This window comes from Poecilia mexicana, unplaced genomic scaffold (assembly GCF_051168715.1).
Source record: "Poecilia mexicana isolate PSO_F unplaced genomic scaffold, ASM5116871v1 scaffold_23, whole genome shotgun sequence".
NCBI lineage: Eukaryota > Metazoa > Chordata > Actinopteri > Cyprinodontiformes > Poeciliidae > Poecilia > Poecilia mexicana.
This window is the reverse complement of record NW_028263392.1, coordinates 20,662,369-20,689,506: the sequence shown is the minus strand read 5'-3', so window position 1 is coordinate 20,689,506 and position 27,138 is coordinate 20,662,369. Positions and strand designations below refer to the sequence as shown.

Below are 27,138 nucleotides of genomic sequence, written 5' to 3'. Positions count from 1 at the left end.
GTTGTCCTTTGATTGGGCGATCAACGCCTCATGATGACTCTCTCCCAGAACCACTGACACTGGGAGACGAACCAGAACCAGCTTTGGGTTTAGTTTGATCCGTTCTAATCGTGTTAAATGTTTATTTTTAGGACAATTTTTGCCACATTCTGCTGCTTTCTGAGCAACATTCCTTCAGAGGTTTTTAGTTTTTTCCTCCTCAGCATTTTTCTAATCCAACCTGAACCAACTTCACCAAACAGAAAACTATAAACTGTTCTGTGTGTCGCAACCAGCAGGAGGTTAAAGGTCAGATTATCTGAAGTTCTGCCTCATAAAAGAATCTCCAAAGACCTGGATCTGTCCGGACCGCCATGGAAAAAGTTCTGCTGGAGTTCTGCTCTCCGGTTTTCCTTTTGCTCCAGATTCCAGCCTGGAAAAAACCAAAAGCAGAGAAAATGAGAACCAGACGGAGGGAGGAGGGGATCCGGATCAGATGTCTGGGAGGAGGAGGAGTTCTGGTCCGGCTCGGCTGTTTGGGTCGCAGTCTGGAGCCGCGCAGAGACGACCCAGCTGCTGTCTGGAGGAAACCCACAACTTTCAGAGGAGCTGGAGGGTTGGAGGAGGAGCAGAACCGGAACCAGGAGCAGAACCAGAACCAGAACCCAGTCGGACCTCCTGGGGGAGCAGAGCTGGGTCAAAGAAGGCGGCAAAACTCCTCCAGGTGTCCTCTGATCCAAGCAGCCGGGTCAGTTTGTGGGGGAGGAACCGGGTCCAGTCAGCTGATCTGAGTACTGTTCTTACCAGACCGTTTCCATGGCGACTGAGATGGAGGCCAGCATGGCGGGAGCAGTGAACTTCCTGGAAGAGTGACAGAAAGACAGAGAGATGGAGGAGAGAGAGACCAGAACCAGCCAAAACCAGAACCAGGAGACCAGAACCACCTGAAGCTGGACTTTGGGTCTGAATGGGGCCCGGAGTGAGCCCGGTTCCTGCTGTAGAGAACCAGAACCTTTCTGAGACCCAGAAGATGATCTGAGACTCGGTGACCTTTGACCTTGGCATGCAGCTGAACCGACCTCGCAGGCTGACCCCCACTTCCTTCTCCACCCAGTTCAGCACCATGAGGTTCTCCTACCATCTCCACAGCGCCCCCGGCAGGACAGGTGAGTCACTGCCGACTCTGTGTCCAGAAAGGAGGCGGAGCCTCAGGAACTTCCTACTGATGGATGGATGGATGGATTCAGTATCTGGACCAACCTGGTTCTGGTTCTGGTGTCCAGTGGGTCAGCAGGTCGTTCTTCATCACATTATGGTGAATCTAATTGGAACTTGTTAGCTGTAGGTCACATGATGCTGCTACCTCGAGTAGTCACATGACCATGTTTCTCACACACACACACACACACACACACACACACACACACACACACACACACACACACACACACACACACACACACACACACAGTCAGATATGAATGAAGGGCTTCATGTTATAAATAGAGGACAGGAATGAGTGAGGGTGTGTGTGTGTGTTTACTTGTAATACCTTGTGGGGACCACGTTTGTGACACATACTACGCTGTGGGGACCCACTGCTCCTTGTGGGACCAAAGCCTGGGCCCCACAAGGGGAAACGCTGTTTATGGGTCAAAGGTCAGATATAGGACTAAGGTGTGAATTGAGTTTTGGTTGGTTAGGGTTAGGAAAAGGGTAAAGGTCAGGTTTAGGCTGTAGAAATGAATTGAAGTCAATCCAAAGTCCCCACAAATATAGCCATGCAAACGTGTGTGTGTGTGTGTGTGTGTGTGTGTGTGTGTGTGTGTGTGTGTGTGTGTGCGCGCGCTCTGGATCCTCTGACTCCGGACTGAACTCCTGGTTTTCCAGCTGTAGTTCTTGGCTCTGGATCGAATGTTTTGCTGAGTTTGTGTTTTTTTTTTTTTTCTCTTTACGGAGAACATATGGATCCAGGGAAAGAACTCTCATTGGCTGAAGCTTTCATGACCTCTGACCTCAGACAGACTGGAGCTGATGCTGCACTTCAGTGTTTGAGCAGCTGGACTCTGATGGTTCTAGTTCTGGTTCGAACTGTTAGCAGAACCTGAAGCCTGAGGAATGCTGAACAACTTCCTGTCCATTCAAAATGTTTAATGTGAAACATTAAAACAACCAACTAAAATCAATATTTAGTGGTTTTTGAAGTAAAAAAGTCAAATAAAGTTTGGAGGTTCTTCAGCCTTAAACTACCCTGAAAAACCACCAGGACAGAAATGTTGAACCAAAATGAAGCTGATGAGGATAGTTCCCCAGATAGCACAGAATGATTGAAACACTGAATCAATGTCAGCCAGAAACATTGAAACAACATTGAAAGTGGTCGGTGACTTGTATGTTGAATCAACGTTAGGGTTTCAACCATTACTGACATTATATCAATGTTGATTCAACCATCAGCTGAACGTGGATCTGCATGCAGATTTGTGTTGATTCTACATTGAATCAATGTTGATTCAACACTCATTTGACTGTGGATGTACATGCAGATTTGGGTTGTTTTTATATTGAATGAAAGCTAAGGATTTATGTACATTTTAGGTCTGATAGGTCTACATCATAACATGCCACTAAAAGTTTCTTCACTGGTGTTAAACACTATATTATTGGCAGATGATGGGTAGACTGTGTACAAAAGGTTAAAAATGACAACATGGGTTTGATTTAACATTTTATTTAAGAAAAGAGGGACAGATCTTTAAACATATTTGATTCCTTTTTGACTGTCAAAACAACAGTCTGTTGTCCACAGAAGAACAGAGTCCATGAGGTTAAGCTTTGTACTGTATGAAGTAGGGAAACAGTACAAGTTGTGGTAACCCCAGTTTGACTCTGGTTGGCGTCACTTTGATTCCTTGCGATGTCTTCCTCTCATTCTGGCGCATAATGAAGCCACTTCTTGACAATTTTGCTGCAGTCCTCAAGAGTCAGCTTTCGGTCAAACTGCAGAGCAACAGCTGAAAAAAATAAAAGTGAGGAAGGTGCCAGTTAGAAATATGATAAACATTTGAAAAGTTCTGAAACACAATGAAAGATTAAACAGTGAACTGGTTACAGGTCTGAGAACAAATACAAACCATATAGTTCCCCATGTACACTCACTGTTAAATTAATATCTTAATCTCTCATTAATATTTATCTTAATGTTTACATATACAACTGCATTTACCCATCAAGCTGCAGTATAGTGTAGGATTTATGATATTGATATTAAATCAATATTTAAAATAAAGGGCTGTTTATCAGAAAACCTAACAATAAAACTCAGGGAGGATCAGGTTTATTTAACACACCAGAGACAAATAAATAGAACAAAAGGTGATTTATAGTGTAGATGGAAAAATTATAATTTATACAGAATAAACTTCCATCAAATAGCTGGTTCAATCTTCCATCAACTACAAATATTTCCAAATAAGTTGATTAAATTCCTTAAAAAGTGTCTATATGCTAATAAAGATCCCACACAAGTAACAATAGTCCAGTTCAATTTAACCAGTTACCAATCCAAGGATCAACAGACTGAATCAGTCATTAGCAGGTTTAGTTCAGTGTTTCACCTGCCTTACATGTTAAGTGTTTCCCTTCTGCCTCACCTGGATTGAATCTGTGGATGATTAACAACCTTCTGCACTTCTTGATGGCTGCAGACGGTCATGTAATCATCCAACTCAGCTGTTCTGGTACAGAGGCTCATTTAAGCACGTCCCTAAGCATATCATAATAAAAAGTTAAAAACAAGTGATTACTATCACAACAATTTAAAGCCCACCTGGAGCAGCCAGCCTTACACTTCCTTGTCCACCACATGTTCTCCCAGACCAAACAATAGGCCCCGCCCTATTTTAAAAACTCAAATCCCACAAAATCTCGCAGGATTTCATACTTAGGCCTGGAGTGGTGGGTAGGATGAAAATAATACAAAAGGAGACATGACCTCAATTATTAAAAATATCCGTTTTGCCCCAAAATAACCAGGATTACTATGGGCACAAAACAATGCCCTTATTTTTCAATAAACACATTTAAGATCAAAGTAATATTGAAAAACTTACCATAAAAGTGCTCAGCGGAGAATTCAATTCAGAAGCCGGTAGCAAACAAGCCAGCAGCAAAGTGGCTGTTTGGTTGGGACAAACCACAAGTGTAAAATTGGGGAGGTGGACTGTACAACTCCTAGTACAGACTTGTAGATGTTTTTGTGTCAACACATTATGCACAGTAGTAATAATATTTACAGACAAGTAAGAAAATGTACAGAAAGGAATCACAACCCACTGTTCTCAACATGTAGTGCTTAATTTGAAACATGATTAACCCCCACCTAGTAATAAAATGTTCTGACCCAGAGCTCAAGGAGGGGGAGGGAAGAAGGGATGAGAGGGGGTAAAGAGGAGAAGGTTGGGAGGAGCGGCTGGGTGGGGGAGGTTTGGGAGGGAGTAGGGGGAGATGAGGAGGTGATGAGGGCTGCAACAAACTGCCCAGATTGCACACAACGGTAAATAAACGTTGAATTATAGTCAGAATGGTTGATTTTTGGTTGAGGTCAACAACTGACGGTTGATCAACCATCAAACAACCATCCACCTCCAGCCAAATAACCAATGTTGAAACTGTGTCATTGAGTCAATGTTGTTTTGTGGTTGAAATCTAATGAATGAAATGCTAATGTCTGATCAACGACTGATCAATGTTGAATCAATGTTGAATCAATGTCAGCTCTTTTGCCACACCCCTTCCCCTCCTCTCCTCCTCATCAGAGCTCTGGGTCAGAGCATTTTATTAGTGAGTGGGGGGTATTACATTCTAAATTAACCTCTGTAAAGGATAGTGGGTGAAGATTCATTTCTGTACATTTTCTTTCTTTTTCATAACAAAGTCCTACTGACCATTTGTGTGTGATATATTGACACAAAAACATCTACAACTTACTACAAGGAGTGGAGCGGTCCACCCCCACCATTTACATGAGTGGGATGTCCCAAACACACAGCCACTTCGCTGTTGGCTTGTTGGCAAAAGATGTTAAGTCAATGTTGAATTGCCATCATGTGCAATCTGGGCAGGCGCAGAGCTATGGGGGGGGGGGCTTAAATGTCTGATTATAGACTGAGAAAGTCTACTGCCTGTTGAGAAAGGTCTATTTAATATTAAAGTTACTTTCCCTCAATGGAATATATACTAGTCAGTCCCAGTGACCGTTTCACTCACGGTTTAGCCGATGTGTTTCCTGGGTAAGGATCAACCAAAAAACGCAGACCAACCTCCCCGCCCCTCGCTCAACAGTTTCTGGTAGCGCAGGCGATAAACGTCAGGGGCCTGGTGATTCGTTAGGGGTCCGGTAATTAGCCCCGCCCCCCGGCCCAACGCTGACTTGTTCCGCTAGTGAATCTGGGTACAGAACGGAATCACAACTCAGTGTTGTCAACACATAGTGCTTAAGTTAAAACGTGATTAACCCTCACCTAAAAGGGGTTGTGCTGTGGTGGCGCAGGGGTTAAGCACAAACCACAATCAAGGCCTCAGTCCTCAACACAGCTGTCACAGGTTCAATTCCTGACCTTGGCAACCTTTGCTGCATTACCCCCCCTCTCTCATTACCCACCTTCCTGTCAATTAACTATCAAATAAAGGCCACTAGCCAAAACAATCCTTTAAAATGTGAAAAATGAAAAACCCTCACTTAAAATTAAAGTTTCACCCGATTGAGGGGTAGATGGGCCCAGGTGGGGGGAAAGAGGTGTGTGTGTGTTTTTGGCGGGTGGAGGGAAGGGGGTTGGGCGTTTGAATGGCAGGTGGTGGTGAGGGGTGCAAAAAACACCTGAACACTTTGATTACTAGTTTTTCCCCAAACCTTATCCTCAAGGCAAACTGACCTGCATGCTTTCAGTTCAGCAAAACCTTGTTAATCAAATGTTAATTAAAATCATGTGTGCTGAATTAGGGAAATGGCTAAAACTTGCAGGGCAGTGTGCCTGGTGCCGGTGCTGAAAAACACTGGATTCGATGTGGCATTTCAATCAATGAATGTTAATTGGCTAGAATTGAATGGTTGTTTGATGGTTGATCCAGCTTCTGTCGTTGACCTGAACCATACATGCAGCCTTTGTGATCATAATTCAACATTAAATTAACATCGTGTGCTATCTGGGTAGTTCTTCCCCAAACCTTGACGTCAATCAAACTGACCTGCGTTTTTTCAGTTCAGCAAAACCCCGTTAATCAGACGTCAATTAATATCATGTGTGTTGAATTAGGGAAATGCCTAAAACTTGTAGGGCCTGGAGGACCAGTGGTGAAACACACTGGATTCGACGTTGGCATTTCATTTATTTGATGTCAACCACAAAACAACATTGATTCAATGACACAGTTTCAACATTAGTTAATTGGCTAGAATTGAATGGTTGTTTTATAGTTGATCCACCATCAGTTGTCGACCTCAACTAAACATGCAACCTTTGTGATGATAATTCAACATTGAATTAACATATTTTCCAACAAGCCAACAGCGAAGTGGCTGTGTGGTTGGGTTATCCCACTCATGTAAACGGTGGGGGTGGACCGCTCCACTCCTTGTAGTAAGTTATAGATGTTTTTGTGTCAATATATCACACACACAGTCAGTGAGAATTGTTATGAACAAGTAAGAAAATGTACAGAAAGGAATCAGCACCCACTATCCTCTGCAGTGGTTAATTTAAATGTGATAACCCCCGCTCAGTAATAAAATGCTCTGACCCAGAGCGCTGATGAGGAGGAGAGGAGGGGAAGGGGTGAGGCAAAACAGCTGACATTGATTCAATATTGATCAGATGTTGATCAGACATCAGCATTTCAGTCATTAGATTTCAACCACAAAACAACATTGATTCAATGACACAGTTTCAACATTGGTTACTTGGCTAGAGGTGGATGGTTGTTTGATGGTTGATCCACCATCATTTGTCGACTTCAACCAAAAATCAACGATTCTAACTATTTTTCAACGTTAATTTAACATCATGTGCTATCTGGGGAAGGTCTGCTGGGTCTGGAGCAGCTGCTCTGCTTCAAATCTTGAAAACGAGAAACAACGGCGGTTTGAAGGTTTCAGTTTTTCTGTCATATTTTGTTTTGAATGAATTAAGTCATCGGTCATCGTCAGCCTTCGTGGTTCTGGTTCTGCTGGCGGATCAGAGGAAGTTCCTTGTGTTGGATGGATGCTGGTCTGAGCTGAAAGTTGGACCAGTATCTCCATGGTGATTGGATCAGCGTCTCCATGGTGACATCATCAAACCTACAGGACAGCGGGATGTAAAAACGTTCCGAGCTCCATCCTGACACTCCGGATCATTCCTGATCAGAACAGTCAGCTCCAGCTGTTCCTCTGGGACCAATCCAGCACCATGATCCAGACCTGGCTTCCAGTCTGGGACCAGAACCGGGTCATCCTCAGCTGGATCTGATCGATCTGGGTTTCTCATGGTTCCTTCTGTTCATGTCTTTCATTTCTGCTTTTCACTCCAAGATTTCTCCCAGCAGCTGAAGGAAAATCTGTTTGGGAACCAAAACCTCTGAGGTCATCTGGACTCTGACCTTCTCACAGAAACATTTCTGATGGTTCTGGTTTATTATATCTACATTCCTGAAGGCGGCTGTTACAGGCACCTTTAAAAGAAACTAGCAGCATTTGGATTATTTAATCTGGCAGAAGAGGAAAAAATGGGGCTTCATTTTTCAAAGTCCTATTTTCACCAAGTTATTCAGTTATAAATGTTGCAGTTTCAAAGCTAAATATTTAACATTCTGTTCTGGGTCAGACTGGTGGAGGTCAAAGGTCAGCGGAGGCTCTGACGTTGGACCAGCTGTAAATGAAATGAAGGGATGGGTCTAGTGCGCCCCCTTCCGGTTGTGTCAGAGGTTCTGGCTCGGTTTACTGCAGATGACGGACTGCTCACTGCGGAACCGAGCCTTGGAGGATAAACCTGGAACCGGAACCAGAACCGAACCGCCAGCGGTTCTGGTTGCTGATATTTGATAGAAATGGTTCTGTTGTCAGCTCGGCGCCACGTGATCACCTGTCACCTTTCCTTTTAATTTGTTGTCATGGAAACCAAAGAGGGAGCGAGAAAGAGAGGGAGAGCGTCCCCGCCCCCTCCCTCCGCGCCGCCGCCGCACGCGCACCGGGCAGAACCGAGCCGCGCGGATCCACCGCCTGATCCGTCCTGAACGGCAGCCCGCGGGTCCGGACCGCCCGAACCGGGCCGTGTGTCTGTGTGTGTGTGTGTGTGTGTTTGTTCTGCTGTGGACCGGGGGAGCCGCTCTCCCCGCGCACCGACGTCTCTTTAATGACCGGATTCGTTTTCTGCTGCGCGATGTACATGGACCGAAGCAGCGTGAGCAGAGGTGAGTCCGCCGCATCCGCACCGCGCGCGCGGACACACACACACACACACTCACCCTGCGCGTGCACGCCCAGCTGCAGCGTGCTCGCGTCCTATTTTCCTGTCTGTGTGTGGAATAATCCCGCTGCCGCGCACGCGCACACACTGACCGACATCCCGCAGTGGAAGTGGGCTACTGGCGGCCGCGCGCGCCAGATGTGACACCGACCTGAAAGCGCCCCGCCGCAGTCACGTGACCCCGCTGCTGATGGGTGGGATCGATCCGACCGGTGATCGATGAGCTGCTGTCTGTTTGGATCCGAACCGGGCCGAGCCCTGCCGAGCGCGGCCCATCGATCGTGTGAACACGCGCGTGTATGACAGCGATGTGTGCGCGTGCGTGGGCATCAAAACCAGCAGAGAGAGAGAGAGACCCTCCTGATTGGGCCTCGCAACGGAACCGAGCCTGGATCCGGTCCAGTAACGGCCTGGTGGTTCTGAAAATGTGAAAATTCATTTCAGTGTTACCGGAACCAGAATCAGGTGTGGTACATCTGTAGAACCTGCGAGGTTCTGCAGGTTCTACTGAGCAGAACCAGTCCATTCAGCAGGAACAGAACCGGGCGGTCCGGGAATCAGAGGGGAAAAGGTTCTGAATGGACAGGAAATTCACATGTGAAAATCATTTTTAAAACTCCACATGTTACACACAAACATGAAGGATGCGATTCACATGAAAGAGGCCATGAACACATCTGGACCCAGAGATTCACATGTTCATTTTATAGTTTTATATATTTTCACATAAATCACATGATAAATATGAAGTCCATGTGAAAACATGAGCTTTTACCACATTCCAAATGCACACAGAGAGAGATGCACTTCTTCGTGTGATTCACATCATTCACATGTGAACATTGGTGTGAAATGTTTTTCATGGTTTTCACATGTGAAATTCCTGAGATTTGTCTGTAATTGAATTAGATCGAGGTTCCTGTTGTTTCTGCTCCTGATTTGCCGGTTTAGTTCCTGATTGGTCAGCTCTGGTTCTGATTGGTCGGTTCTCTCTGTAGTTTTTTGGACCAGAACCTGTGACAAAGAACTTGGTTTGGTTCCAAACACTGAAAACACCAAAGGTTCTGGACAGCCCTGAGGTGCCAACCTGCTAACTGTTCTAAGGGAACTGCTCAGTAGAGGGTAGTTTGTGTTTCCTGACCGCAGCATGTCTACGGGGATCAACAGCGGACCGGAGGTGGAGCCCTGGGGAACCCCAGGACTGATACAGGAGAGGAGGAACAGGACTGGAAGCTGACAGGATGTGATGATCTACCATCTGAAAGGCTGAACACAGATTCAGGAACGTTAAAACTAAGAGCTGTTTTAGTTCTTTCAGCCAGACTGGAACAATCCGTAAAGATCTGGAAGAAATCTGGAGATGATACAAAACAACCGACTCAAAACCTTTTGACATAAAAGATCACTTAGAAACTGGATTATAGTTGATGCCTGTATTCCCAGCAGTCCTGTTCAGTTGATATAATCCAGCCTACAAAGTCCGGTTCGGTTGGTTTAGGGAACCTGCAGGATGGTGTGAATGCTCATTGACCTCTGACCTCTGACCTCTGGTCCTCCAAACCTCGGTCTGGGTTCGGTTGAAGTGAACTCTGGTTTGGTCTGAATGTGAACGCCAAGCGGACCGGACACTGCTCCAAAAACAGGAAGTGAACAACAGAGCAGGGCATTCTGGGTAAATATAACCAAAGATAACATGCTAGCATAAGGCTAGCAGCAGAAATGGCTCCTGGTCTTTAGCCTAAAGAGAAATCCTCCAACCGCTAAAATCTGACGCCTCCATCTTGTTTCCATCTGGAATGTCCAATGTCCTGACTAACAAACCGAACAAAGATGGACGTCTTTCCTGTCAGGAGCAAGTCCTGAAGCTTCTGGGACCATCTGATGTCTGAAGACGGTTATCTGGACCAGAACACCCACTGTTACCTTGGTGACAAGTGGGGGCTGAAAATAGCGGCAGACTAATAAAACTGGATCCAGAACCAAGTAAAGGTGTGACGACAGTAAATGAGTTGAGTTAGACCATGAGAACACAAAGCCAATCAAACACCAGGTGGCTAGCGCCATCTTGATTCAGTCTGTCTCCAGAACATGCTGGAGTTGGTGAGAACATGATCAATAAACGCGTGAACATTCTGAATTAGAAAGATTAAAAACCGGAATAACGTCTGTTTTGATTCAGAACAATCTAAAACGTCTTCAGTGAATCAGAACCATCAGAACCTCCCAGTAATCTAAGGCAGTGTTTCCCAACCCTGGTCCTCAAGGCTCACTGTCCTACATGAGGTTTCCCTGCTGTAATGTGCCTGATTCAACTGACTGCAGTTCAACAAACGCCTGTTAATCAGTCATCAACTGAAATCAGCTGGACTGAAGCAAGGAAAGCAAGGGCAGTGAGCCTTGAGGACCAGGGCTGGGAAACACTGATCTAAGGAGAACTCAAGCCTCATTCTGACCAACAGGAAGTGGTATTGGAGGATTGTGGGTAATGTAGTTTGGCCAGCAGTTTTCCATCAGCAGAACATCTGGTCCACATCAGCCCACTCAGGCTTTCCCATGACCTCCTAACAAGTTCACAGACACACACACACACACACACACACACACACACTTCCTGTCTGACCACTCTGCTGGTATTTAAGCTGCAGGAAGCTGCTGAGATGTTGCTGCTCTCTCAATGACTGGACACATTTTTACCTCATGAATTTCTTTCAGCTGCAGTTACTGTAACTGGCTGAACCGGTTGGACTGGTACCGGGTCCCAACCTCCTATTCTACTGGCAACCAGTAGAACCATTAGAACCGCTGTATAACAGGTCTCAGTCGGTTTTGTCACTTTTTTCCCCAGAAGATTCTGTTGGCTGCTTTTAGTTTATTTCCAGATTGTTCCTGAAAACTAGAACGGTTCTGGAAATAATGGAGATAATTTTCTGAACTTTGGACCCTTTGGGACCAGAGGCCAAGCACCGCCATCAATCTGAACCATAAGGCTCTTTATTGCCCCCTTCAGGACAGTGACAGCGTCCTGGTGTAGTGTCGTAGCTGAGAGGTGATGAAGATGAGGAGCGGGTTTTGATCTGGACCAGAACCTGCAGAACCAAATGATCCAAAAACAAAGCTGAGGATCTGCTGCAGGATTCAACCAATCAGCTGCTGCCGTGATTCTGTCAGTGGAGGAACCCGATAAAAAGGTTCAACAGAGTTCATTTCAATACAACCTAAGCTAACGTGCTACTAGACCGACTTTGAGGCCAATCGGGCGATATTTGTGGGCGTGAGGGCGAGTTAGAAATGAATTTGGGGTCAGAAATCCTCTCTCTCCCAGTTAGAGGGGCCCTCACACTCTTAACTTTTCGAAAAATCGAAAACTTTGGGTCGTTTGGAGACAAAATGTGGAGAAACTGTAATTTGTATCGACGTACCGTCTTTACTTTAGAAGAGATCACGGACGTGTCTACAAACTGAAATTTAAATGGAATTTCTACGTCAAATCATGATGACACAGAAATTCATCAAAAATAGTTTTTTTTTTTTTTTTTTTTTTTTTTTTTTCGGATTTTCCGTCGCCTCGCTCCATTGACTTGAATGTTGGTTTTTGGGAGTCGTTTTTCGCAAATTAAGTTGCCATGATAACTCCGAATCCCACCAGAAGTAATAGCTCCCCTCACGGCATCGAGCCGCACATTTTGATGCCACATTTGTGGAGTTGCAGGCAGCGGTGCGAGCCGCATCAACGGTGACGGAAGAAAATTTGATAAATAAGAATAAAGAGACATTTTATTGGGTGTAGAGCAATAGGCGCCATGCAATAGACAGAGAGACTAGAACAAAAGTGTTTTCCAGTCACATCGTTTAGGGGCAGAAATGAAGCGACAGTGGGACCAGAGAAGCTGCTTCCAACCATAGACATAATATAAGGATAGACCCTCATGGACCGCTCTCGCCTATTGTCGCTGACGAGATTTAGGGCGGCCATCTTGGAGCGGTCCACTCCACTCCACTCAGCGTTATGTGTTTAGCAGCACAATGACGTATCAGCGCATTTAATCGATCATAACACACTTTCTGTTACTGTAAACCATATTCAAACATCTATCAAAGCTACATTTATAAACAATTGTATTTTTTAAGTATGTTTTTAATACAAAGTTCATCATATTTAAATATGCTTAGTGGCTATAACAATAGAAGAGGAATGGGATATTCTGATATCGATGTATGAAGAGCATATTACAAAGCACACAGCCGTTCATAATTTATTTAATAAATTATTTAGTAATATCAATACATATTTTATATAACTATACAAACACTAATAAATAAAAATTAATTATGGCACAAATAAATAATGATTAATAGTGAATTATATATATAAACATATATAGCTATTTTTTTTTTTTATTCAGCCGACGAGTCCAAAATCCGATGTGAGATCCATCCATCCTGCAGTGAATCCGTCTCTCTTTATAGATTTCTCCCTCTTCTTCCTCACATCGTGTCTTTAGGAAACTTTCAAAACAAAAACGGAAGATTTAGGATGTATCTTACTAGTGAAAGAATATAAATAATAGTCTTTACCACCTGTGTAAACTTTGCCGGTGAATGTTATAACACATAATATAAGTTTTATAATATGTGTTATATTGTTTCATTTCTAATATAGGCCCTTGTGTCAGATAATCTAAGTCAATGTTAGAGAATAATTAATTTTTTTAGATTAACAGAATCTCAGTTAGCCTTCATAGCGGGGCTGAACCCGTATTACACCAAGCACTGTAGCTAATATTAGCTGGTATCTCGGTGGACATAAATACAGTAAAGTAATATTCTAATCACAATATATACACAATAATATGTCCATCTTACTTGTGAAATGTTGTCTGTGGAGCCCTCACATCAATAATCCATCGATCCGAACAACAATATCCCTCAGTGCTGAGGCATCTTCTGCTGTTTTGATTGAGCAAAGTAGGAGGGTATACCGCTCCAAGATGGCCGCCGTATTTCCTGCGCCGGAGCGGTCCATGAGGCGTCTATGCTTATATTATGTCTATGCTTCCAACGCCACTGTTAGCGACGTAGCTGTGCATCACATTTACGGCCGTACCAGAAACAAACAAGTTCGAACGTTCCAGATAGGGAATGAATTGTGTTAAAACTGGTGAATTAATGGATTGAAATTAACACATTTATGTCACCACTCTTGCAAAAATTTTTTTTTTTGGCTCTTATTTTGAAAGACAGTGAATATGGGCTCCCTGACATGTGTCCTGCTCCCCAGGCCCCACCTCCTCCACCAGCCCCACCCTGCTGGCTAAGAGCCTCTCTCTGGAGTCGTCCTGCTCTCCATGTGGCCACCAGGGGGCGCTGGACGCTGACGCTCCCCTGCAGCCCGACTTGAACCAGGGATCAGAGGAAGGGGCAGAGCAAACGGAGAGCGGTGGGTCCGTGAATGACACCGGGCCACCAGAGCTGCCAGTAACCACGGTAACGGCCCCAAACCGGACCCGCCCGCCACTGCTGGGGCCCAAACCTCAGGGTAAGCTGTAACTTTAGCAGTGCAGTCGCTGTTGTCTAGATTAGTTGTCTTGTAATTGAGAGGTTGCAGGTTTGATTCCAGGTTCCTCCTGTGCCTGCCGACCTGCATGTCCGTGTTTAGATGATTAAATGTGTGTGACTCTTGTATAAAACACTTTTAAAGGTCAAATTGACTGTAGACTTTTCATTCACTTCACATAAACCCAATCTGTGGCTCCGCCCCCTTCCTCTAGTCCCCCCGAAACCCCCCCACCTGCAGCAGCAAGCTGGAGCGATGAGGCCACGCCCCCGAGTCCCGGAGAAGTCCCTCCCACCGCCACCCCCCTGCAGGCCCCTCCCTGCTGACCCCCGGGGGGGCTGGATACCCCCGAACCAGGCTGATGGCACCGCCTCCCCCACCTGCGTCCTGTCGCTCATCGAGAAGTTTGAGCGGTGAGTTGTGATTGGTCAGAGGGAGAGTGGTGTCATTACTTCTTCTGGTTGCTGATTGGTTGTTTGTGTTGCAGCGAGCAGATCATCGTGGTGCCGGACATCACCGGGGGGGCGCTGTGTCCCCGCCCACTGGACCCCCCCTCCCCTCAATCTTCATCACCTCCATCCTCTGCCTCGCCTGCCCCCCCCCAACTCGGGGGGGCGGAGCCACCCAGTGACCTCACAGAGCAGGATGACATCACACAAGGGGCTGAGCTATGTGATGAAGATGATGATGATAATGATGAGGATGAAGAGCTAGCGGCTGCCTGTCAGGATGACGTCCATCACAAACGTCTGTCCATGGAGTCTGGCTACAGCGCCTCAGACAAACCGTTGGAGGACGAGGTGGTTACCGTGGAAACAGAGGAGCAGCAGCCCCCGCTGCCTCCGGACCAATCAGAGCTGCCCTCTGAGCGCCTATCCCTCCCCTCCTCGCAGACGGATGGGAAGTTGGCCAATCGGGACAGCGGCATCGACAGCATCAGCTCGCCGTCGCACAGTGAGGAGCTCTGCTTCGCTGGCGTGGATGATGGGGGCGTGGCCTATCCCTGCAGCCCCGCCCTGTTGCCCCGCCTCTCCAGCTCCTCGTCCACCGCCGGGGAGGTGGGAGAGGCGCAGGAGGCCCGGGGGGGGGCGAGGAGGAGGAGGGATTTCTCTGAGGAGGGCGACAGTGACCTGGAGGAGGAGGCGGAGCTAACTCTGGTTTTGGCCCCGCCCAAACCGGACCGGCAGGAATCCGTGGAGGTTAGACACAAACCGACCAATCAGAGAGCAGGTTGTTCAGACGCTGCAGCGGCATGGCTGATGTGAAAAACACGTTCAGGTTTAAAGCTGCAGTCTGTAACTGTTTCTTCAAACTGTCAGCATGATGTGATCAATCTCCACCTCCATGAGCTGCAAACCAACCAATCAGATCCAGGAGGCGGGTCTTAATGTTGTCAGTCATCCTCATGTACTCGCTGCTCGATGTTCTAATGGCAGAGAAACAGCAGGAAAAGCGTTCATCACCCGTCATTGGTGGCTATGCTAACTAGCCCAGGATTCGTAGCAGGCTAGGCTCAAAAACGCAGCAGAGAGCAAGGAGGGATGAGCATTGCCATGGAGAGGGTGATTGACAGCGTTTAGACCCGCCTTCTGGCTCTGATCGGTTGTTTCTAGTTAGAATTAGAAGGCAAAGAAAAATTTTCTACAGATTATCTGAGACAGATAAATCCACAACCTGATCAGAATTCCCTGGTTGTGTGTGACCGGTCCTGGTTCTGCAACTCCTGAGACGGATCAGAACCACAAACGGTCTCACTGGTTCTGTTTGTGTCCAGCTGTCCGTCCATCAGCGGGTCTTCAACATCGCCAACGAGCTTCTCCTCACCGAGACCGCCTACGTGTCCAAGCTCCACCTGCTGGACCAGGTGAGTACTACACTCAACAGCAGGCCAGAAGGCTCCGCCCCCAGCGAGGAGGCCCCGCCCAAAGGCTCTGATTGGCTGCCTGTCCTGCAGGTGTTCTGCGCCCGCCTGCTGGAGGAGGCGCGCTGTCGCTCCTCGTTCCCCTGTGATGTGGTTCAGGGAATCTTCTCCAACATTTGCTCCATCTACTGCTTCCACCAGCAGTTCCTGCTGCCGGCGCTGCAGAAACGGATGGAGGAGTGGTGAGCGTGTTTGACCTTCATTTAACCTTCATTCAGCCAGGTCAGCCATTCAAAACATATTATCAATTACCTTAGCGACTGGGCGGGAAGCGAAGATTGAGCTTTATAGTGAAAAACAACATTAGCATCACTGGCTGCGTTTCCATTTTGCATAAAATTGGACACATTGAAATTGTTAAGCTGGGATAAGGTGTGTTTTCAACCAAGTTGACATTGATGTATTTCACAAAACTGCAATGGAAACATTTTATGCACATCATGAGTCACGTGATCAGCAGCCAGATGTTGCTACTGGCAGAAACGCTAAAGAAGACGACAGGCAGTGGTCTGAGGATGATGGGTTGTTTTCTCTGGCTCCTCCAGCGTCTCTCTGCGTCTTCGTTATTAAAAGTTTTGAGTCGTCCCAACGTGTTGAATCCATAACTTTCCTGGAAAATGGCCGACTCCAGACGTAGCCGAGTAGGCGGGGCTTGTCGCTGCAACGCCTGAATCAGACGCTGCCGTCTCCTCTGATTGGCTGACAGATGATGAGCGCTGACTCTGAGTTATGAATAAATCTAATGTTTACGTCAATTACTGCCAGGATTTTTTATTATTTATCACAAACTTATTTACGAGTGATTTTAATTTAATTTCTTATTTAATGGGAACATTGTAATAACAAAATGATCTTTTTTGACATTAGCAGAACACAGAAAGATTTGCTCACATTAGAAATACAGACAGTGATTATGAATGACTTTTTCTACCAATCCACATTTCTTTGGTTCTTGGAATTCAACAGAAATTTCAAAGATTTCAGGATGTTACTGAAGCGTTGCTGTTCCTACTGAGGATGGGATGAATGTAAGAATTGTATCATCTGCATAGAAGTGAATGGAGCACTGAGGTTCTGCATTGGTTCTGGTTCCGCCTGCAGGGACTCCAACCCGCGGATCGGTGACATCCTGCAGAAGCTGGCTCCCTTCCTTAAGATGTACGGAGAGTATGTGAAGAATTTTGACCGAGCTATGGAGCTGGTGAACATCTGGATGGAGAGGTCCGCTCCGTTCAAGGCCATTGTCCAGGAGATCCAGGTAGGTTCCGGCTCCAATCCTGGTCCCGGTCCTGGTACCGGTTCTGCCTCATGCCGGTGTCTGGCAGAGAGAGGAGCGCTGCGGGAACCTGACGCTGCAGCACCACATGCTGGAGCCGGTGCAGAGGATACCCCGCTACGAGCTGCTGCTCAAGGATTACCTGAACCGCCTCCCGGAGGACGCCCCGGACCACCGGGACGCCCAGAGTACGACACCAAACACCCAATGGAACCACAACAGGAAGCCAAACACACCGGATGTCCTTGAACATCTCATGTGTTTGTCTGTGTGTCTCTGCAGAGTCTCTGGAGCTGATCGCCACGGCCGCAGAACACTCCAATGCCGCCATTAGGAAGATGGTAAGACCGGATGGGTGAGAACCAGAACTTCCTGTCAGACTGAGAACTGGGAATGAGCCTGGAATCAGAACAGGACATGTTCAGTTTCAAACAATTTCTGGGAACTGTGCAACCAGAGACCCTACTGGTGGAGACAGACCCCGTTAGGGCTCCTGAACCAGTCGGCGGGTATTAGGTGATCATAGGGACTCAGCCTTCTGTGGCTCCCAAAGTTAGACTCAGGGTTGAAAAGACTTTTTGCTAGAGAACCATCACAGGCTGCTTGGTGTGTGGGGACTGCAGACCTGGACTGGTTCTGGACTGTTGTGAAAGAAGGAGGACCTTGGGGACTTCCTCTGCCCAGCCATCATATCCTGCATGTCAGGAGCAGAGTCCATCGCCACGTTGGCCTCTGAGGAACAACAAGCGATGAAGTTTTTCCTGAAATGTCTTCATGTCTCATGGAGAACTAGGTCAGAACCCGGATTGGTGATCCCATGCTTTAACGGTCTGTTCCCACCAACCCAGTCAGTTTGTCTAGTCGGTTCGGTTGGTGAGGTGTGAATGCTAAGTGACCTCTGGTCCTCAAACCTCGGTCTAGGTGAACTCTGGTTTGGTCTGAATGCATGTGAACGCCAAGTGGACTGGAGACCGCTCCAAAAGCAGAAAGTGGACTACAGTGCAGGGCATTCTGGGTAAATACAACCAAAACTAACGTGCTAGCCTAGCGCTAGCAGCAGAAATGGCTTGTGGTCTTTCTCCCTTATAGGCGAGGAGGGGAACGGATTGCTCAAAGGGTTTGGTTGGTTTGACTCAGAGCTGTGTTATCAGGGATCTTAAGGATTCTGGTTTCTTCAGGAAAGTTGCAGATAAAATCTTTATGCAGGTAAAGTCTGTTTTTCCAAGATGAATTTTAACGCTGATGTTCAGGATGAAAAGCTTTCTGGATCTCCCAGAAGCTCGGGCAGTGAGGCCTGGAGGACGTTTGGTCCTGGCTGCAGGTGGAGCCGTGATGTTCAGGCTGCGTTTAGCTCCGAGGTGAGACAGAGGCGGTGAGAAAACCTGGGAGCTGATAGCCAACGAGGCTGATGGGAAACAAAGTCCTCCTGCTGTCAGACAGGAAACCGTTCTCCCTGCAGCTTCTGATGCTGTTAAACCGTTTATTCAGGGTCCCGGTGTCTAACGTTCAGTCGGTTCTGTAGGGTTCTGGTGAGCCCAGATGGACCCAGTGGTTCTCCAGTTCTTGTCTGTCTTTCAGGAGCGAATGAGGAAGCTGCTGAAGGTTTATGAGCTTCTGGGCGGAGAGGAAGACATTGTCAACCCAACCAACGAACTCATCAAGGAGGGACACATCCTCAAGCTGTCCAATAAGAATGGAACCACACAAGACCGATATCTGATCCTGGTATGGGCTGGTTCTGTTGGACCCCCAGCCGGTCCAGTGCTGAGGTTCTAACAGCTCCTTTGTTTCTCCTCAGTTCAACGACCGGCTGCTGTACTGTGTCCCCAAGTTGCGCCTGATTGGTCAGAAGTACAGCGTCCGCGCTCGCATCGACGTGGACGGCATGGAGGTGAGACACTAATGGCCCCCGAACCACACTTTGAACCTCCCTGGTTCTGGTTCTGGTTGAACCAACAAAGTGTTTGTGTCCATAGCTGAAGGAGACCAGCAGCGTCGCTGTTCCCAGCAGAACCTTCCTGGTGTCTGGAAAACAGAGATCTCTAGAGCTGCAGGCCAGGTAGGTGGACCCACCCAGACCTGGGAGGTAGAACCACTTCAGAACCACAGCGGTTCCTCTGAGGCTCGCGGTGTGTTTGTGTTTCTGCAGAACGGAGGAAGAGAAAAAGGACTGGATCCAGGTGTGTTCCTTCTCTTCCTGAACACCAAAGGCTCTGTTGGTTGTGGCCGGTCCAGTCACAAACATCAGTCGGTTCTGAAACCTAAAGCTTACAGGAACAAAACAAGTTTCTGGATTTTTTTTCTTTCTAGTAATAAAATGTTAAATGTTAAAACGGAGAGAAACAAATCCTCAAAATGTCCCAAACGGACCCAACCAGTCCATCAGTCACTGAGCAGCTGTTAGCAGCTCGGCTTCAGTTCTTCATATTAAGCATAAAAAAAGTTCTGGTTTGTGAATAACGTTGGAGGACGTCATAAAAATAAAGCTGGAAGACACTGAACATGAACGAAGTCGTGTAATCGTCCATGTTTTGGCCAGGCCATCATAAAAACATTTACAACGTTAATAAAATCAATCAGGAAAACTTTACCAAAACAACATTGTACAACGCTATAAAAATTAATATTTTTGCATATCAAATCAAGATTATGAAAAACTTTCATGTCCTAAAAATGAACCTGGAAATGTTATGAAAATAAACTTTTATTTAACGTTACTGAAATAAACTTTTGCAGTGTTACAAGAAAAACCTTTTAGATTGCTATTAAAATAAGCATTTTAATGCCACAATGTTTCAATGTTACAAAAATAACAATTTATGTTTTCAAAATAAACCTATATAAGGTTACAAAAATGAGCTGTTCGAACTTTATTAAAATACACTTTTACATTTTAAGTAAACTTTTATAAGGTTATTGAGGTAGTCTTGCATGTTTGGTGCAGGCCATCCAGGCCACCATCCAGCGCCATGAGCAGACCATGGAGAGCTTCAGACACCTCACCTGTACTCTGCGAGACGACGAGTCCACGCCGCCCCACTCCCCGGTAACAGCGCCCCTGGTGCTCCGCTGTGGTACTGCGGGACGTAGAAACACTAACGACTCGTTTTGCTTTGCCTCAGAGTTGCGTGGAGTTGGGAAAACGAGCGCCGACTCCGATCCGGGAGAAGGAAGTGACTCTGTGCATGAAGTGCCAGGAGCCGTTCAACTCCATCACCAAGAGACGCCACCACTGCAAAGCCTGCGGACACGTACGTCCCCGGCCGCCGCCGTCCGGCCGTCCCCGTCTCGGCCTCCTTCTCTCACCGTCTGTCCTCCGCCTTCCAGGTGGTTTGTGGCAAATGCTCGGAGTTTCGCGCTCGCTTGTCGTACGACAACAACCGGACCAACCGCGTCTGCGTGGATTGCTACGTGACGCTGGTGGGGGCGTCGCCGTCGCCGGGGGCGATGAGCAGCAGCAGCCAGAGGAGGCGCTCCATCCTGGAGGTACGCGTGACATCACTGTGACATCACCACAGTCCAACGCGTGCTCGGCCTGACTGACGTCTCCCCTCTGTTTGTTACCATAGAAACAGGCCTCGCTGGCCGCAGAGAACAGTGTGATTTGTAGTTTTCTTCACCACATGGAGAAGGGCGGTGGGCGGGGCTGGCAGAAGGCGTGGTTCGTCATCCCGGAGAACGAGCCGCTGGTGCTCTACGTCTACGGCGCCCCGCAGGTGAGCCGCCGCCACCTGGGCCCCTACAGGAGGCTGCGGGTACTACAGTCAGCACAGGGTTGGACTTCTTTAATCCAACTAGTCCGGAAACAGAGACATACGCTGTTTCTAAGTGGATGGTAAATACCCACAATGCACCTGGGAAAGAGTCAGCATAATGAAGGTTGTTCTCCGCAGGATGTGAAGGCGCAACGCAGCGTCCCTCTGATTGGCTTCGAGGTCTCACCGCCCGAGTCATGTGACCGTCTGGAGCGACGCCACGCCTTCAAGATCTCCCAGAGTCACCTGACTCTCTACTTCAGCGCCGAGGGGGAGGAGCTACAGCGCAGGTGGATGGACGTCCTGTCCAGGGCCGGCAGGGGGGAGGAGCCTCTCATCCATCTGCCAATCGTGGAGAGCGTGGAGGAGGAAGGGGAGGAGCTTGACGGCGAGACGGAAGAAGAGAACACCTGATTTCACTCGAGTGAAGACGAAGATGAGACTGAATCTGGAAAACCTGTCCTGGTCGGACTGAAGAAAAAACACAGCCAGAACCGAGTTAATCCAGAACTAAGTTCCCAAACAGACCAGGTCAACCATAGAAATAATCTGTAATTTACCCAGAACCAGAACCAAACCACAACTGATCTACAACAAACCCAGAAATAGATCATTCACATTTCATCCAAAATAAATCCATAAATAATAAAGACGTCATTTTTACAGAAACATGAAGTGAAATTCAGAACAACCTGAACACAAACCAACCAGCAGCCAATCCAGAAACATGAATCTGATGCTAGGAAATAAAATCAGATCAAAATCACCAGAAGAACCACAGGAACCGGTTCTGATCTGGACCGGATCAGAACCAGTTCTGGTTCTGGGCAGCATAATCCAGAAAAGCAACACATCAGGATCAGAATCATTCCCAGATGAACCGGTGAAGTTCTGTGGTTCTCTGGACCCGACCCGGAGAACCAGAACCATGAAGCACACAGAACAGTCCACTCCAGAGTCTCTGGATCCGACCCGGATCTTCCTCTCCAGGGGATGCTGCTCCTCTTCCTCCATGTTCTGTATGAGTTTCTGCTGAAGGTCCTGATCCAGATTGGATCGGATCGGATCCTGGGAGAACTGGGTCACAGTTGGTCCGTCTCCATGGCGACAAACAGTCCTGCAGAAGGTCAGGCCAGTGAGACCGGTTCGGTTTGGTCTCATCCCAGAAAGTTTTCACACCTTCACAGAACTTCCTGCAGTACCAACCCAAACAGCACAAACCGGGCCCAGAGTTCTGCTCATCAGGTTCTGTCTCACATTCCTGAGGATCCAAAGATCTGAAGGTCCGGTCCAACATCCCGCCCAGGTTCTACACAAACAGCAGAGAACCAGAACCGATCCGTCCCGCTGGACAGGCAGGAGGTTCTGCAGAACCGGAACCCTGTAGGTGAACTACATTATCCAGCATCTTCTCCCCCTGCTGGTGAGGTTCGGTACAGCAGGGTTTCCATTCTCTGTGTGAATATATTTCTATTTGTTTACAGCAGATCTCTGATTTACTGGTTTTTCTTCCGTCTGAAACGATTCCAAGAAACAACAAATGAAACGTGGAACTGTTTAATATTTAATGTTGGAGATGAAAGCTAATTTAAAACCTGAGTTTTATGAGTTGGAAAAAATCTTTCGAAATGATGGAAATTTCAACTTTTGATGTGATTTTATAAAAACTTTGTTTCATTTTGCTTTTTAATGATCAGAGTGATGATGTAAGACATGATGTAATCTCCAGTCTATTGGAGCGGCTGACTGGCAGGAACACTGACCAATCAGAGCAGAGACTGGTTTTCCGCTGGCAGGTTTCAGTCCTTAGCCGTTTCCTGACAGAAGAAGAAACTGATGGAGGAACGATGATGATGATGATGATGATGATGATGATGATGATGATGATGATGATGATGACAGGTTTGGGATGTCTAATCTCTGGAAGTTCTCCACAGACTGAACGGAGTCTCTGACTGGTTGAAGATGCTTCCAGCGTTTAGATGGAACCGACTCTGTTTGGACTGGTTCTGGTTCCATCTCTCTCTCTCTCTCTCTCTCTCTCTCTCTCTCTCTCTCTCTCTCTCTCTCTCTCTCACTATCTTGTTTTCCAGAAAGTGTTTTGAAATTTAAAATCTTCTAAATACTCTTGTTGTTCTCAAGCTTTGAACCACAGATGCTCTCTGGGTTACCAGATGGTTCCCATTGGGTTACCAGATGGTTCCCATTGGGTTACCAGATGGTTCCCATTGGGTTACCAGATGGTTCCCATTGGGTTCCCAGTGGATTCCTGCTTTGGGTTCTCTGTGTCCGTAAGTCTGGCTGTGTTCATTCTGCTTAATGGAGAAACTTTTGTAAATATAATTTATTATTTTGACCTAATGCTCATGTGACTATGTAAGGTTAAAGGTCAACTCTTAGTTGTTCCTCCAATCAGAGTCACACAGGAAGATCAGACTGGTAAAGCTTAAAGAGAGATCTGACGTGTTAGTGACGTTGGGTGCTGCAGTGGAAGCTGAGGGAACCTGTTAGATCAGGTGGGTCACCTGAGGGACCTGGAGCACCAGGTGCACCAGGTACACCAGGTTCCAGTTTACATTCTGAAAGTGGAAGCAACAGAAAAAACACATTTGAAAATCCAGGTTCATGATTTGCCTTTACTTCTGTATCCTAAATGTCTGAAGCCTGAATCCTTTCTGTTTACTCAGCCACACCTGTACCTCCTCTTCTCTGGTTTCTAAAGGCCGGTTCCTGGAACCATAAAAGTTGAGTAGATTTTTACATCCTTCGACTCTTCAGAGGCAATTAGAACCCCTGACATGTTTCAGTCTGTAGAGATAAACATGGCCGCTGCTATGATGAACAAGAAGAATCCCCAACGAAGGTTCCCCATGTTAGTGTGGTTGTGGTTGTCACAGCGCCACCTGCTGACTAAGCGTTCCTGGTCTTTGATGTTGGCAGTTTCCCTCTGCTTCCAGTGACTGTGCTAAGCTATGCTAACACAACAGAACAGGACGGGTTCTTGCTTTAGGTTCTGGATTTCTGTCTCTCTGACTGGTTGTTTGGCAGTCACCATTTGTTGTTAGCGTGTGTTTAGCATGTGGAGCAGTGAGGATGGAAGGAAATGGCCACCAGGTCTTTCGGTGCCTGTTAGCATCTTTGTTTCAGTTGATCTGCTTTGTCCCATTTCTGTCAGTGTGACTGAAGACTTCCTGTTAGCAGAGTTCTAACCGGTTCTCAATGGATCCCACTGGTTTGGGCCAAATCTTATCGGTTCTATATCTGTCTCATTAGTTTGACTGATGTCCACCGGTTCTCACTGGTTTTAACCAATTTGAACTGGTTCTAATTGGTTTTGACTGGTGCTAGCATTTTTATGTAGTTCTCATAAATTTTCAGTTGTTCTCTCCAGTTTTAACTGCTTGTAGCTGGTTCTTACAGGATTTTCTTTATGTAAGGTAAAGTAATTTTATTTATATAGCACATTTTCAGCAACGAGGCAATTCAAAGTGCTTTACATGAGTTAAAAGGAAATACAAACAAAATACCAAACCAAAGGAAAGAAAAGAAGAGGAAAGAAAACTAATCTAATGTTCTAAAATATGTAAACTAAGTGCTCCTGTTCAGGGTTGCTAAGTATCTAATTTACTTTTCTCAACTAGTTCTTACAGGTTTGGACCAATTCCAACCAGTTGTAATTGGTTTTGACTGGTTCTCAAAGATTTTCACGATTTCTTGCCAGTTTTAATCACCTCCAACTCGTTCTTTTTTACTGTTTCTAACTAGTTCTTGCAGGTTGTGACCGATTCAAACGGGTTGTAGCTGGTTCTGACTGGTGTTACAACTTTAACTGGTTCCAACTGGTTCTTGCAGGTTTTCACCAGTTTCTGCCAGTTTTAGTCATCTAGCAGTAAAAATTCTAGCTGGTTCTTACAGGTTTTCACTCATTCTTTGGCTTTGATTGCTACAGGTTTGGATGATTTCTGCTGACTGGTAGCTACTGGTTTGACTGGCTCAGATTGTTTTTGACATGTTGTTCTAGTCCAGTGTTTCTCAATTCCGGTCCTCAGGCCCACTGCCCTGCATGTTTCAGCTGTTTCCCTTCTGCCACACCTGGATTGTATCTCTGGGTGATTAACAGGTTTCTGCAGCACCTGATGGTCATGCAATCATTTTTCTCAGCTGTTCTGGAATAGAGGCTCATCTAAAACATGTAGAGCAGGGGGCTGAGGACTGGAATTGAGAAGCTCTGTTCTAGTCTATTCAATGTTTAATTCCAACCATCCTAACAAATTTGAACAACTAGCCAAGTATCCCTAGCTAGGCCTTGGTTAACCTGTTAGAACTGGTCAGAACTGGTAAAGCATAGTTTCTCACAGTTAGTTATATTTGACTAACTGGTTACAGCCAGTTTTAACTGGTTATGGACATTTAGAACAGTCATGGTGAGGGTAAAACCAGTTACAACCAGGTATGTCCTGTAAAAACCAGTTCTAACTGGTTACATAAAGGTATTTCCAGTCAGTTTCAGTTGAAGCTCGGTTAACTTTATTTTCAGTCAATAAACCCCCCCACCCATCTGTTCTGTTCATTTCCTGACAAGTTGCCATGGTAGCATCTTAGATGACCAGGGGGTTTTGCGTGTCCATGTTACCATGGCAATCACACCTGTCTGGATCCCTGTTACCATGACAGCAACAGTAGCTGTATTTGCTGCCTTTATACCAAGCTTATGTTGTCTTGCTGAATTTTAAATGTCTTGTTATTGATTGATTGATTGATTGATTGATTGATTGATTGATTGATTGATGGTTTTTGGTTAGTGGCCGGCCACTGCCTTCCATGCTGTCGCTGCCTATTTCCCATCATGCACCTCTGTAAAATAAAGTAAATGAGGTTGTAATGAAAAAATAAAAGTGATGAAATGGCTTAGCGGGTTTCTGTTGTCTGCTCTTCCTGGGAAAAGCGACGGCGCCACCTGGCGGCGTCACGCTTTCTTTTTGAGATAAAACTGACGTCACCAGGAATCTGTCACTGTGACGTTTTCAGGAACAGATTTAATTATTCAGGTCATTTTTAAGACGATTTCCCATGAAGTCTGCAGCTAAAAGCAACGCCAGCAGGTGTTCACCTCTCCACCAGTTTGCTCTAAATTACAGCAGGAACTATCAGTCGTGGGAACGTTCTCCTCCAGATGATCCAGATGTTTTTCACGGGTCCTGAACGCAGAACGTTCTGCTCTAATTGAACTCATGTTTTACAACTAATTTACAGATCAAAAATTATCAGCGGCTTTTATTCTCTGAGTCAGCTGTGTGATGACGTCACAACGTTCGCCTTAGCTTTGTTTGGACTCTCCTGATTGGGCAGAGCGTGATCCGGCTCAGCTGAGCCAATCAGGGCTGAGGAGGATGACGTTACCCGGGAATTCCCCGTCACAAACTCTCCCTTACCCGCCCCCCCCATCCCAACAACACCTCCACCTCTTTCAGAAACATCTTAGACAAAAACAAACATCATGGCGGTCTATGTGCTTCAGTGGAGAAACTGGTTGGCTGTCAGAAAACTCCTGCGCTATTCTGTTGGTTATTGCAGAGAAAGAAGCAGCTGATTGGTTGAACAGAGAGCAGTGCCGGCCATTGAGCCCGCCCCTTGAAACATAGAAACACAACAACTAGAAAAAAGTTTCAGATTTTATGCAAAAATATATATTTTGTAAAATCAAATGAAATCTCAGGTAATGTTGCATCAATCAAAGTAGCAACATATTTATTTTTGAACAATTTTTTATAATGACAATAAAATATAAAAGTCAACATTGTGTTGCTTGGGTAAATGTTCATTTTGTAAATCAGATTTATTAAATTTCTGATTTTTTTCTCCTCTACAGACTGAACTTGTTGAATGAAAAAAATAAGAACAGCTAAATTTTCCTTTTTGTTATATAAAACGATAAACTCAATAAAAAAGAAATGAAAATAGATTTGCCATTTTATTTTTTTTGGCTTAGTTTTTTATTTGGCATTTATTTCTTATCCAGATGGTTGTTTGAAAGTCTTTGTTTATGTTAATTATGTTTATTTATTTGCACAGTTAATGACAACACGAGATTTAAAATATTAAACCAATAATAAAATCATTTTAAATGCAGAAATTTATTCTTAATGAAAACT

General features: G+C 46.0%; 1 protein-coding gene and 1 long non-coding RNA gene across 3 annotated transcripts; one reads left to right on the top strand and one right to left on the bottom strand.

The window, feature by feature from the left end:
• Positions 1-71: 71 nt before the first annotated feature.
• On the top strand, positions 72-25,894 carry fgd1 (FYVE, RhoGEF and PH domain containing 1). Of its 2 annotated transcripts, none has more exons than XM_088003175.1 (18): positions 72-1,145; positions 13,759-14,016; positions 14,249-14,447; positions 14,522-15,233; positions 15,809-15,898; positions 15,989-16,137; positions 17,057-17,213; positions 17,281-17,419; positions 17,514-17,572; positions 18,810-18,956; positions 19,030-19,122; positions 19,208-19,290; positions 19,381-19,411; positions 20,176-20,277; positions 20,354-20,482; positions 20,559-20,717; positions 20,801-20,947; positions 21,125-25,894. In XM_088003175.1, the coding sequence occupies exons 1-18, from the start codon at positions 1,043-1,045 to the stop codon at positions 21,398-21,400; spliced, it is 3,033 nt and encodes a 1,010-aa protein (XP_087859301.1). In that variant the 5' UTR covers positions 72-1,042; the 3' UTR covers positions 21,401-25,894. The 2 variants fall into 2 exon arrangements, with proteins under 2 accessions (XP_087859301.1, XP_014833580.2); XM_014978094.2 differs by lacking the exon at positions 72-1,145 and adding an exon at positions 8,304-8,424.
• Positions 2,695-5,051, bottom strand: LOC148152604 (uncharacterized). The gene is made up of 2 exons (XR_015762104.1): positions 3,633-5,051; positions 2,695-2,993 (listed from the first exon to the last, which is right to left on the bottom strand). It is a non-coding gene; the product is annotated as an uncharacterized LOC148152604 (long non-coding RNA).
• Positions 25,895-27,138: the final 1,244 nt, after the last annotated feature.

Coding starts and splice junctions, on each gene's coding strand:
- fgd1 (XM_088003175.1), top strand. CDS start 1,043: ATGCAGCTGAACCGACCTCGCAGGCTGACCCCCACTTCCTTCTCCACC. Junction 14,017..14,248: donor GCTGGGGCCCAAACCTCAGG/GTAAGCTGTAAC, acceptor CCCTTCCTCTAG/TCCCCCCGAAACCCCCCCAC. Junction 14,448..14,521: donor CTCATCGAGAAGTTTGAGCG/GTGAGTTGTGAT, acceptor TTTGTGTTGCAG/CGAGCAGATCATCGTGGTGC.